General features: G+C 35.6%; 1 protein-coding gene and 1 non-coding gene across 2 annotated transcripts in view; one reads left to right on the top strand and one right to left on the bottom strand.

Annotated features, from left to right (window-relative positions):
• Mccc1 (methylcrotonyl-CoA carboxylase subunit 1) overlaps positions 1–12,756 on the bottom strand; it is a 57,481-nt gene that overhangs the window by 31,550 nt on the left and 13,175 nt on the right. The window contains exons 5-7 of the mRNA XM_027942170.3: positions 7,892–8,013; positions 7,343–7,490; positions 7,132–7,253 (exon numbers count right to left, since the gene is read on the bottom strand). Of these exons, the coding sequence (XP_027797971.2) occupies positions 7,132–7,253; positions 7,343–7,490; positions 7,892–8,013 (392 nt within the window). The remainder of the gene's footprint in view (positions 1–7,131; positions 7,254–7,342; positions 7,491–7,891; positions 8,014–12,756) is intronic.
• Positions 2,797–2,869, top strand: Trnam-cau (transfer RNA methionine (anticodon CAU)). Its single transcript has one exon. It is a non-coding gene; the product is annotated as a tRNA-Met (tRNA).

The following is a 12,756-nucleotide window of genomic DNA, read 5'->3' as shown; positions in this document are numbered from 1 at the left end:
GGAGAACTTCCAAATTCATTCTACGAGGCCAACATCACCCTGATACCTAAACCAGACAAAGACACTTCAATGAAAGAAAACTACAGACCAATATCTCTAATGAACCTAGATGCAAAAATCCTCAATAAAATTCTGGCGACTCGGATACAAAAACATATCAAAAAAATTGTGCACCATGATCAAGTAGGATTCATCCCTGGGATGCAAGGCTGGTTCAATATACGGAAATCAATAAATGTTATTCACCACATCAATAGACTTAAAAATAAGAACCATATGATCATCTCGATAGATGCGGAAAAAGCATTCGACAAAGTACAGCATCCCTTTATGTTCAAAACTCTAGAAAAACTAGGGATAACAGGAACATACCTCAATATTGTAAAAGCAATCTATGCTAAGCCTCAGGCTAGCATCATTCTGAATGGAGAAAAATTGAAGGCATTCCCTCTAAAATCTGGAACAAGACAGGGATGCCCTCTCTCTCCACTTCTGTTCAACATAGTTCTTGAAACACTGGCCAGAGCAATTAGACAGACGAAAGAAATTAAAGGCATAAAAATAGGAAAAGAAGAACTTAAATTATCACTATTTGCAGGTGACATGATTCTATACCTAGCAGACCCAAAAGGCTCTACAAAGAAACTATTAGAGCTAATAAATGAATTCAGCAAAGTGGCAGGATATAAAATCAACACGCATAAATCAAAGGCATTCCTGTATATCAGCGACAAATCCTCTGAAATGGAAATGAGGACAACCACTCCATTCACAATATCTTCAAAAAAAATAAAATACTTGGGAATCAACCTAACAAAAGAGGTGAAAGACTTATACAATGAAAACTACAGAACCCTAAAGAGAGAAATAGAAGAAGATCTTAGAAGATGGAAAAATATACCCTGTTCATGGATAGGCAGAACTAACATCATCAAAATGGCGATATTACCAAAAGTTCTCTATAGGTTTAATGCAATGCCAATCAAAATCCCAATGGCATTTCTTGTAGAAATAGAGAAAGCAATCATGAAATTCATATGGAAAAATAAAAGACCGAGAATAGCAAAAACAATGCTAAGCACGAAGTGTGAATCAGGCGGTATAGCGATACCAGACTTCAAACTATACTACAGAGCAATAGTAACAAAAACAGCATGGTACTGGTACCAAAACAGGCGGGTGGACCAATGGTACAGAATAGAGGACACAGAAACCAATCCACAAAACTACAACTATCTTATATTTGATAAAGGGGCTAAAAGCATGCAATGGAGGAAGGATAGCATCTTCAACAAATGGTGCTGGGAAAACTGGAAATCCATATGCAACAAAATGAAACTGAATCCCTTTCTCTCGCCATGCACAAAAGTTAATTCAAAATGGATCAAGGAGCTTGATATCAAATCAGAGACACGCCGTCTGATAGAAGAAAAAGTTGGCTATGATCTACATACGGTGGGGTCGGGCTCCAAATTCCTCAATAGGCCACCCATAGCACAAAAGTTAATAACTAGAATCAACAAATGGGACTTACTCAAACTAAAAAGTTTTTTCTCAGCAAAAGAAACAATAAGAGAGGTAAATAGGGAGTCTACATCCTGGGAACAAATCTTTACTCCTCACACTTCAGATAGAGCCCTAATATCCAGAGTATACAAAGAACTCAAAAAATTAGACAATAAGATAACAAACAACCCAATCAACAAATGGGCCAAGGACCTGAACAGACACTTCTCAGAGGAGGACATACAGTCAATCAACAAGTACATGAAAAAATGCTCACCATCTCTAGCAGTCAGAGAAATGCAAATCAAAACCACCCTAAGATACCATCTCACTCCAGTAAGATTGGCAGCCATTATGAAGTCAAACAACAACAAGTGCTGGCGAGGATGTGGGGAAAAGGGTACACTTGTACATTGCTGGTGGGACTGCAAATTGGTGCAGCCAATTTGGAAAGCAGTATGGAGATTTCTTGGAAAGCTGGGAATGGAGCCACCATTTGACCCAGCTATTCCCCTTCTCGGTCTATTCCCTAAAGACCTAAAAAGAGCATGCTACAGGGACACTGCTACATCGATGTTCATAGCAGCACAATTCACAATAGCAAGACTGTGGAACCAACCTAGATGCCCTTCAATAGACGAATGGATAAAAAAATGTGGCATTTATACACAATGGAGTATTACTCTGCATTAAAAAATGACAAAATCATAGAATTTGCAGGGAAATGGATGGCATTAGAGCAGATTATGCTAAGTGAAGCTAGCCAATCCCTAAAAAACAAATGCCAAATGTCTTCTTTGATATAAGGAGAGTAACTAAGAACAGAGTAGGGACGAAGAGCATGAGAAGAAGATTAACATTAAACAGGGATGAGAGGTGGGAGGGAAAGGGAGAGAGAAGGGAAATTGCATGGAAATGCAAGGAGCCCCTCAGGGTTATACAAAAGTACATACAAGAGGAAGTGAGGGGAAAGGGAAAAATAATACAAGGGGGAGAAATGAATGACAGTAGAGGGGGTAGAGAGAGAAGAGGGGAGGGGAGGGGAGGGGAGGGGGGATAGTAGAGGATAGGAAAGGCAGCAGAACACAACAGACACTAGTATGGCAATATGTAAATCAATGGATGTGTAACTGATGTGATTCTGCAATCTGTATATGGGGTAAAAATGGGAGTTCATAACCCACTTGAATCAAAGTGTGAAATATGATATATCAAGAAATTTGTAATGTTTTGAACAACCAACAATAAAAAATTAAAAAAAAATAAAAATAAAAAAATAAAAAAAAAAAGTATGATGTAGCTCAGTTGGTAGAGTGCTTGCCTCATATGCACAAGGTCCTGGGTTCAATCCCCAGTATCACACACACAAAATAAATAAATAAAGTAGGACATGATATATCAGGTAATAATATTTGAGGTAAAGAGAACTTAAGTGACGTCTTTCACTAAAATGGTTAGGAAGTAGGCTGTGTTTAACGTTTGTAGTGGCTGTAGATTATACCAGAAGTTTCAGTTTCTTCTAGTGTTCTTGTTTCATTTTTTTTTTTCCTTTACTGTTTCTGGCAAACCCCAAACCTTCTTAATTAGAGCCTGCATTTTATATTCCTTCAATTATAATTGTTACTGTCCTGGAGCCCTGGTGACATGTGTCTTAGTCTGTTCTGGCTGCTCTAACAAAATATCTTAGACTAGGCAATTTATAAATAGCAGAAATGTATTTCTTACAGTTCTAGAGGAGAGAAAGTCCAAGATTGATGTGCTAGCAGATTCAGTGTTTGGTGAGGGCCTCTTCCTCATAAATGGTGACTTGTTACAGTGTCCTCATATGGCAGAAGAGAGAAGAGGCAAATGGTTTCTCTCAAGCCTTCTAGAAGGGCAATAATTCCTTCATGGGATAATCACCTTCTAGAGTCCACAGGTCTGAACACCATCATTTGGGAGTCAGGTTTCAACATAAAAATTTCAGAGGGACATAAACATTCAGACCATAGCAATGTGGTAGTAGGGTGTGGGGGAGGAAAAACAATCTATAAATCTTATGATGAGATGGTCTTTTAGTGGGCCTGTGTTTGTGTTGAGACTTTCAGAACTGTTTCTTAGCCTTTTTAAAATTTTCTTCCCTTATGTGAAACAGAAGGGCTAGAGGAGTTAGAGCTGACTAGCTGTCATTCCCCCAGGACAGAAGAGGCTCTGGCAACATTTTCCTGGGAGTTAGGAGTCCTTTTGTTAGGAAGAACAGAATGCCCTGAGTCTATTTCAAAATAGTTACTTTCCTTCTTCCCACTGTCTCAAATCATAAGGAAATTTTCCTTGGATTTTCACTGTGAGAATTTAATGGAGTTCTAGGAGTTAAAGTGGAATATTCCATGAAAGTGGAATAGAACCTGAATCTGTGCCCCACGGGGTCTCTCTCTTTCAGGCTAGTCCACACTCAGCCTCCAGTCATTTGGCAAAATTCCCATTATGTGTTGAGCTCCAGAAGCTTTTGCTTCAAGGTTGATCTCAGCTGTGCTGCACTGAATTCACAGCCTGTCCAGATTTCAGAGTGTTGGGGTGCTCCGTGGCATCTATTCTCTAGTGATCTAAATGTTGCTTATCCCTAGTTTTGTTCAGTTTTTCCCTTGCTTTCTGGATGGAAGCAATGACCTCTAAGCTCTTTACATTTTGGAGCTGAACCATTTGTCAATTTCCAATTGTAAATTCTACACTTCCACTGATTCTTCCTCATCTTTTAGCTGTTACAGGGAAGGAAACACTACAGCAGGAACTCCAGGCCATGAGGGAACACACGGGGGCCATACAAGGGACACATAGCAGCTCTTTTCTGCATTGTCAGAAGATGGAAACACCTTATCTTTGGCTACTTAATATATAAAGGAAGCTCAAGAAAGATTGGGTTCTTGGGCTGGGGTTGTGGCTCAGTGGTAGACTGCTCGCCTACCATGTATGAGGCACTGGGTACGATCCTCAGAACCACATAAATGTGAAATAAAGATATTGTGTCCACCTAAAACTAAAAAATAAATATTAAAAAAAAAAAGAAAGAAAGATTGGGTTCTCTGTTGTGATTTCTGTAGTCACCCAATCATTTGTTTTTCCTTTTTCTGATGGACCCCTTTTCTGTATTGCTTTATATACTTGGTGGTTCTGGAACATAGTGTTTAGAAGTAGTTGAGAACCAGGAGGTGCATTAAATTCCAGTGGCTCCAATTCAGCCACTGTTGAGTCTGGCTGATTCTATCAGGAGTGCCTTAAATTTTAATTTTCATATATATATATATATATAATTTTTTAAAAAAGAATTTAACTTATTTATTTGTTTTTATGTGGTGCTTAGGATCAAACCCAGTTCCTCACCCATGCTAGGTAAGGACTCTACCACTGAGCTATAACCCCAGCCCCTCTTATTTATATTTTTAATCCACCATTTTAAATTTGAATTGAATGCAAATTGAGGAATAAATGTGATTTCTTTTTCTTTTTTTTTTTTTGAACTGGGAATTGAACTCAGGGATACTCGACCACAGAGTCACATCCCCAGCTCTATTTTGTATTTTATTTAGAGACAATCTCACTGAGTTGCTTAGTGCCTCACTTTTGCTGAGGCTAGCTTTGAACTCACAATCCTCCTGCCTTAGCCTCCCGAGCCACTGGAATTACAGGAGTGAGCCATTGTGCCCGGCTAGAAATGTGATTTTTTTTTCCCCTTAAAATATATATACTTTTATACCTTCAAAATATACTTTGAAGATGGTTTCCTATCCCAGTCTCTCAATAAGCTTCACAGTTCTGATGACACTTTTCTCAGGTGTCAGCATCACCCTGATCAGCTTCAGGCACTCTGTTAGTTCAATAGGTAATTATTTAGCAGTATATGTACATATATAGTATGATTATAATATTCCATTGTTACTGCTACAAATTATAGAACAGAAATGCTAATATTTATATTAGGAGAATAAGATTACAAGGTATTTTATTTATCTCCTGTATTTTCTAGAAGTTTTAAAAATGTATTCATATTACTTCTATATTTAAAAAACATAAAACAATAACTATTATGAGGAACGTAGTATGCCAAGCAACACATACAAGAAAATAAAATGCTATATATCACCAGGTTGTTCATTCCCAGGAATTTTCAAGCTACTGGGAGAATAAATTATAATGTGAGGCATTGTATGGCTAACATTCCACAAGTAAAGAATTTACAGCTTCAAGAAAAAAAAATAATGTAGGCATTGAGTTATAGTTATTGAGATAGATAGTTCATGCTTCTATAACTCTTAACTCAAGAGCATGCTAATTTGGATGGCTAGCCTGTTCCTTGCAGAAGGAAACTTTTAATTTACCTTAGGACCTCCTTCTTTTTTGCCTTATTTCCTACCAAGAAGTGGCATATGCTGTGATCTCCTATTTTTTTTAACTATCAAATGATAATTAAATTTCATTTACTGTGTTGTGCTCAGGTATAGTTCCATGTTTTACAGAGCCTGAAACAAAAATAATTTGGGGCCCTCTTTCAGGAAAAGAAGGTAAAATGACAAATCCATAATTAGGTAGGGTGTGCTGGAAGAGGCTCATCCAAAAGAAGAATCTAAAGCTTCAAGTTCATTAACTTCAAGGTAATTGTCTTTCTGGTCATGGCTTCCAAATGGATTATTCTTTTCATTCCACTTGCAGGTCATATTTATTTTTAAAAATTGCCATAAAAATCTATTAAATAGAAAACTTTAAAATCAGTATCTTATTTTAAATAACAGACATAAAAACAGAATTTCAGCCAGGTGTAGTGGCGCATGCCTATAACCCAAGCAACTTGGGAAGCTGAGTCAGGAGGATTGCAAGTTTGAGGCCAGCCTCAGCATTTTATTGAGGCTGTCATTAGAATTAGAAAAACAGCAAATACTTAGTATATATAAAATACTTAAAATCTGGCACATGATAAATACCATATAAATGTTAGCTGCTAGCATTATTATTAACTTAACACAGTTCAATCTGGATAATTGTCTCTACCTCAACTGATGCTCATAAAGTTCTATAAATATAGCTTAATCTATTACAATAATTTTTTTAATATTAAAAAACTCTAAATTCTACCACTAAGAAATTTACTGAATGAATTACTGATACATCAATATCATGGAACCATTAAGCCACCATTAAAAAGAATGAGGTGATCTACATTTAATGACATGGAAAGAGGCCTATAATGTATTAGTATATGATATGATATAATATTACTTTATGTAATATTTCACAAGATTTTGTTCATTATTCTTTGTATGTAGTTTTTTTATGCATATATATGCATAAGTTCTACTCAGTGGTTACGTCAGAGTTGGGACTGGAGAACTTCCTGGACTCATTTACTATTATAATTTTATATATTACAGAATGTATTAACTTTATAATTTATTTTTTTTTTAGTTTTTTTTTTTTTTTTAAGATGGGCACAATATCTTTAGTTATTTTATTTATTTTTATGTGATGCTCAGGATTAAACAAACCCAGTGCATCACATGTGTGAGGCAAGCACTCTGCCACTGGACTATAACCCCAGCCCCTTAATTTTATAATTTAATTAAAAAAATTTGAGTCAGAAAAAAAAGCTCAGCCCACCTTGGCGTGTCCACAAACTTCTCAATCAGCATAGCGTCATCATTAAAAGACTTGTTAGCTTCTCTTCGTGCTGATTCTAACTGCTCTTGAAATTCTTTTTCTGATCTAATGATCCTCATGCCCTAAAAAAGGAAAAGATAGCTATGACTCTGACATAATTAAACAAAGAAGACTATCCTGAAATGGCAAAGACACGCATCCACAGCCTTACTTTTCCTCCTCCACCGCGGACAGCTTTAACCATGACGGGATAACCAATTCTCCCAGCGTGTTCTTTCAGGCACTGGTCAGACTGGTCCTCACCATGATAACCTTCCACAATAGGCACTCCGGCAGCAGCCATTATGGATTTGGATGTGCTTTAGAGTAAGAACACCAAGATGCCCCAATTCTATAAATCTTTCATAAGAACCACAAATGTTATAATGGAATTCTTTTTAAAAAGCATGCTATAGGTAAAGGAAGGACTACAGTGTGAGAAAACAAATATTGATACATAAACTAAAATGCCTATTAGTTACGTTTCCTCATTTTGTGTAGTAGCTTATCACACCTTATTTTTGTTCAAAAAACTAATTAATATATTGATTAGAAACAGTGATTATTTGAATATTTCTATAACTCAATGTAATTTTCTTACATTGTGAATAAATTATTTATGACTATGACCAAAAAGCATATAATTAAAACACAAGTATAGGTAAAGGAAACTTTCAATTGAACTTTCTATGGTTATATTTAAAAAGATATCAATTTGTACCTTTTTATACCCATGTCTCTAATTGCAGATGAAGGAGGACCGATAAAAATAATTCCTTCTTGCTTACAAAGTTCAGCAAATTCCACATTTTCAGAAAGAAAACCATATCCTGGATGGATAGCCTAGAAGTGAGAAATAAAATGACAAACCTGTTAGCTAGTTCTCAATTGGCAAAGCTTTGATGCAGGTGAAGCTATGCTTCTCTAGGGAGGCTTCTCCATACACTGCCACAGGCACACTATGGTCTCTATCAAAATCTGCTTCCCAAGAGATGTCTGGAACATGCAAACTTAGTTCAGAAGCCTCATCTAAGCCAGAAGAATCTACTTTTTGTGTGTGTGTGTGTGTGGGGGGGGGGATTGAAAACAGGGTCTGCATACCAAGCAAATGAAATTACCTCTAAGCTACATTCCCAGTTCTTGTCATTTTAAAAAAGTGTAGTAATATATACATAACTTAAAATTTTCCACTTTTAATCACTTTTTAAAGTACAGGATTCAGTGGCATATATTTACAATGTCTTACAACCATCAACATTCATCTCCAGAATGTCTTCATGATTACAAACAAAATTTCCATTCCCTTCACCCGCCCCAGTCCCTGGTAAGTTCTATTTTACTTTCTATGAGTTTGTCTATGTACCTTGCTTAAGTGGAATTGTATGATATTTGTCCCTCTGGGTCTGACTTACTTCATTTACCATAATGTTTTCAAAGTTCATCCATATTGTAGCATGTATCAGAATTTTATTCTTTTTAATAATAATTTTATTCTTTTTAATAATATTGCACTGTATGTATATTCCACATTTTGCTTACCCATTCATCTGTTGATGGATATGTGGGTTACTTCTGCCTTTTAGCTATTGTGAATAATGCTGCTATAAGTGTTGGTATATAAGTATCTGTTTGAGTCTCTGCTTTTAATTCTTTTAGGTTTATACCTAGAAGTGGGATTTCTGGATCAGATGGCACAGAAGAATCTATATTTTAATTAAAAAAAATAATGCTATTAGGGCCGATCTTATGGCACAAGCCTGTAACCCCAGCAATTTGGAAGGTCTCAAAATAAAACATAAAAAGAACTAGGGATGTAGCTCAGTGGTAAAGTGCCCCTAGGTTCAATCTCCCATATTGCAGAAAAAAGAATAATACTATTAGAGAAGAATGTCAAGAAGCACAGGGTGAGAGGCTTTTGTTTACTCTGTCTCTGTGTACAATTGCCCTAGAATTGAAACCACAATATCCAAAAGCTAGAAAGAGTGCGCTAGACATTAATACCTCATAATCCTCAGGTTACTATCTGTCAATGTTATCTTTCTGAAATACGCTAAAAAGCAAGCAAAAAGTCAGGTAGTAGAGTGTTTATGTATGTTAGTGAAAGAGGAATCCCTCAGACTTTAGTCTACTCACTTCTAATTTACTAAGAATTTTATTAGGTTTACTTGTCTGGCTTTCTAGCAGATAGAAAGGAAAATCAGTAACTGAGAGTAGCAAGATTTCTAAGAGTAAACACGCTGACAGCAAACAGAGGAAACACAAGTCAGCCAAAAGGAAGAGGCGTGGGTGATTTAGTAAAGGATGAAGCAACTCTCTCCAACATCAGTAGCCAGGGCATATTTGTTTTTCAAAAGTAATAAGGATGTATTGTAATTATAGTCAAGAGAATGCAAAAAGAAAAACAGCTTAGCCAACCCGATTTCAAAATAGTTATGTACAAAGAGAATTTCAAATTAAAGGGGTAAGCTCCAGCTGTCTGGGAAATTCATACAAATAGAATAACCCACATCCTCTAGCAGCAAACAACAAAATCTAGTTACTGATAATGCTGGATGATCACATTTTACAGATAGTTTAGAGTCTCAAAAAGTTCAGTTTTAGTGTTCAAGTGCTCTACCACTGAGCTACAACCCCAGCCCGGTTGTTTTGGTTTTTGATTTATAAAACATAACACTCACCTACTTATAGGTTGATGAATTTGGTAAATTTATACAACTGTGTAACTGTCACTATAATCTAGTTTTAGAATACTTTCATCATTTGAAAACACTCCCACATGCCCAAATACAGTCAATCCCTGTTCTCAGGACCCAAGCAACTAGTCTCCTGCCTTCTGTTTCTGTAATTTTATATGCAAATTTTTTATATGTAAAAAAATTTTATATAAAGACACAGTTTTATGTGTGTCTGGATTTTTTTTTTTTTTTTTTTTTTTTTTGGTACCAGGGATTGAACCCAGGGACATTTAACCACTGAGCCATATCCCTAGCCCTTTTTTATATTTTATTTAAAGATAGGGTCTCATTAAGTTGCTTAGTGCCTCACGAAATTGCGGAGGCTGCCTCAGCCTCTTGAGCAGAGTATTGGGATTACAAGTGTGCACCACCACCAGACTATGTCATTATTTCATATAGCATTATTTCATATTGTCATATGTGTCAGTAGCTCATTCCTTTTTATAGTATAGATTCTACTGCATGAATGTATCACATTATTTATTTGGATATTTTTCCAGTTTGGGGTTATTATGAATAATGTTGCTATAAATATACCTATATAAGTTTTTGTAAGCATTTTTTTTTTCATTTCTTTTGGGTAAATATTCATGAGTACAATTGTTGGGTCATCTATAGTAATTATATAGTTAACTTCTTTTTAAAAAATATTTATTTTTAGTTGTAGTTGAACACAGTACCTTTATTTTATTTATTTTTATGTGGTGCTGAGGATTGAACCCAGGGCCTTGGACGTGTTAGGCAGGCACTCTATACCTGAGCCACAATCCCAGCCCTTAGTTAACTTTTTTTTTTTTTAAATAATTTTTAGTTGTATATAGACACAGTACCTTTATTTTATTTATTTATTTTTATGTGGTGCTGAGGATCGAACACAATGCCTCATGCTAGCCAAATGCTCTATTGTTGAGCTACAGCCCCAGTCCTATATTTAACTTTTAAAGAAACAGCCAAAGCAGTTGTACTATTTTTGTATTCACTAGCAATGTAGGATGATTCCAAGTTTCTCTACATCCTTACCAACACATTATATTGTCAGTCTTTTTTGGTGTTAGCCATTCTAGTGGACATGTAGTGGTACAGCAGTTTAAAAAAATTATTTTAATTTGTTTTAATTAATTATAGGAAAGCAGTATGGAGATTCCTCAGAAAACTTGGAATGGAACCACCATTTGACCCAGCTATACTGCTCCTTGGTTTATACCCAAAGGACTTAAAATCAGCCTACTACAGTGACACAGCCAATCAATGTTTATAGCAGCTCAATTCACAATAACTAAACTATGAACCAAGCCAGATGTCCTTCAACAAATGAATAGATAAAGAAAATGCTGTACTGTACTTTTTAAACCATTATTATTAATATATAACTCATATGCCGTAAAACTCAACCAATCCAATATCTTCACAGAGTTGTGCAATCATCACTGTAATCTAAGATACTGAGTAAAATCAAATTATGCAAATTTTCACCAATTCAAAAAGAAACCCATGCCTTTCAGCAGCCTTCCCTCCCAGTTGTAGGTTACCACTAATCTCCCTATCTCTATAGATTTGATTAATCATGGACATTTCATATAAATGGAATCACAAAATTCACAGTCTTTTGTGACTGCCTTCATTTATTGAACATAATGTTTCCAAAGTTCATTCTGTTTTTTTTTTTGGTACCAAGAATTAAACTCTGGGGCACTTAACCACTGAGGCGGATCCCCAGCCTTTTTTGGGTATTTTATTTAGAGATAGGGTCTCGCTGAGTTTCTTAGCACCTCACTAAGTTGCTAAGGCTGGCTTTCAACTGGCTATTCTCCTGCCTCTGCCTCCAGAGCCACTGGGATTACAGGCATATGCTACTGTGCCCAGTGGTTAATTCATTTCTTAGTATGTATCAGTACTTCATTTTTTATTACCAGATAATGTTCTATAGTATGAGTATACCACATTATATTTATCTATCCTGAAACTGATGGATATTTGGGTTGTTTTCACTTTTTGGCTTTTGTGAGTAATGCTGCTATGAATATTCATGTTGAAGTTTTTTTATGCATGTATGTTTTTATTTCTTTTGGATGTATACCTAAGAAGTGGAGTTACTGTTCCATATGTTAACTCTTTAAGTTTCTGGGGAACAGCAAAATTGTTTTCCAAAGTGCCTGTGCCAGTTTACACTTCCACAGGTAATATATGAGGGTTCCAATTTCTCTACATCCTTACCAACACTTGTTATTATCTGTCCTTTGTATCATAGCATCCTAATGAATATGAAGTGATATCTTATTGTCATTGGATTTAGCTACACTAGCTAAAACAATTTTGAAAAGACTAACAAATTTATAGCAATTAAAAGCAAAACTGCAATCAAGATAGAGTGGTATTAGTATTAGGATAAATATATAGGTCAGTGGGGCAGAACAGACAGCCCAAAATTAAACACACATATATATATACATATACACACATACATACACTAATAGCTAATATTTTAAGCATCTTTTAATGGGTTTGTGGGACATTTGTGTATTTTCTTTACTTAAATATTTATTCAAATACTTTTCCCATTAAAAAAAATCTGGGTTTCTTCATTATATATATAACTGCTCTTTATATATTCTGGATACAAGCCTTTTATTGAATACATGTTTTGAACATAGTTCTCCCAGTCAGAACATTGTTTTTATGTTCTTAAATGGTTTCCCCGAAGACCAAAAGTTTTATATTTTAAAGGACATATATTTCGGTGGTGCTTGGGATCCACCCTAGAGCCTCATGTATACCAGACAAGTGTTCTACCACTGAGCTACAGCCCCAGCACCCAAATTTTAAATTTTGAAGATAACCATTTTATCACTTT

This window comes from Marmota flaviventris, chromosome 8 (genome assembly GCF_047511675.1).
Source record: "Marmota flaviventris isolate mMarFla1 chromosome 8, mMarFla1.hap1, whole genome shotgun sequence".
Classification (NCBI taxonomy): domain Eukaryota; kingdom Metazoa; phylum Chordata; class Mammalia; order Rodentia; family Sciuridae; genus Marmota; species Marmota flaviventris.
This window is presented reverse-complemented; position numbering and strand designations above follow the sequence as displayed.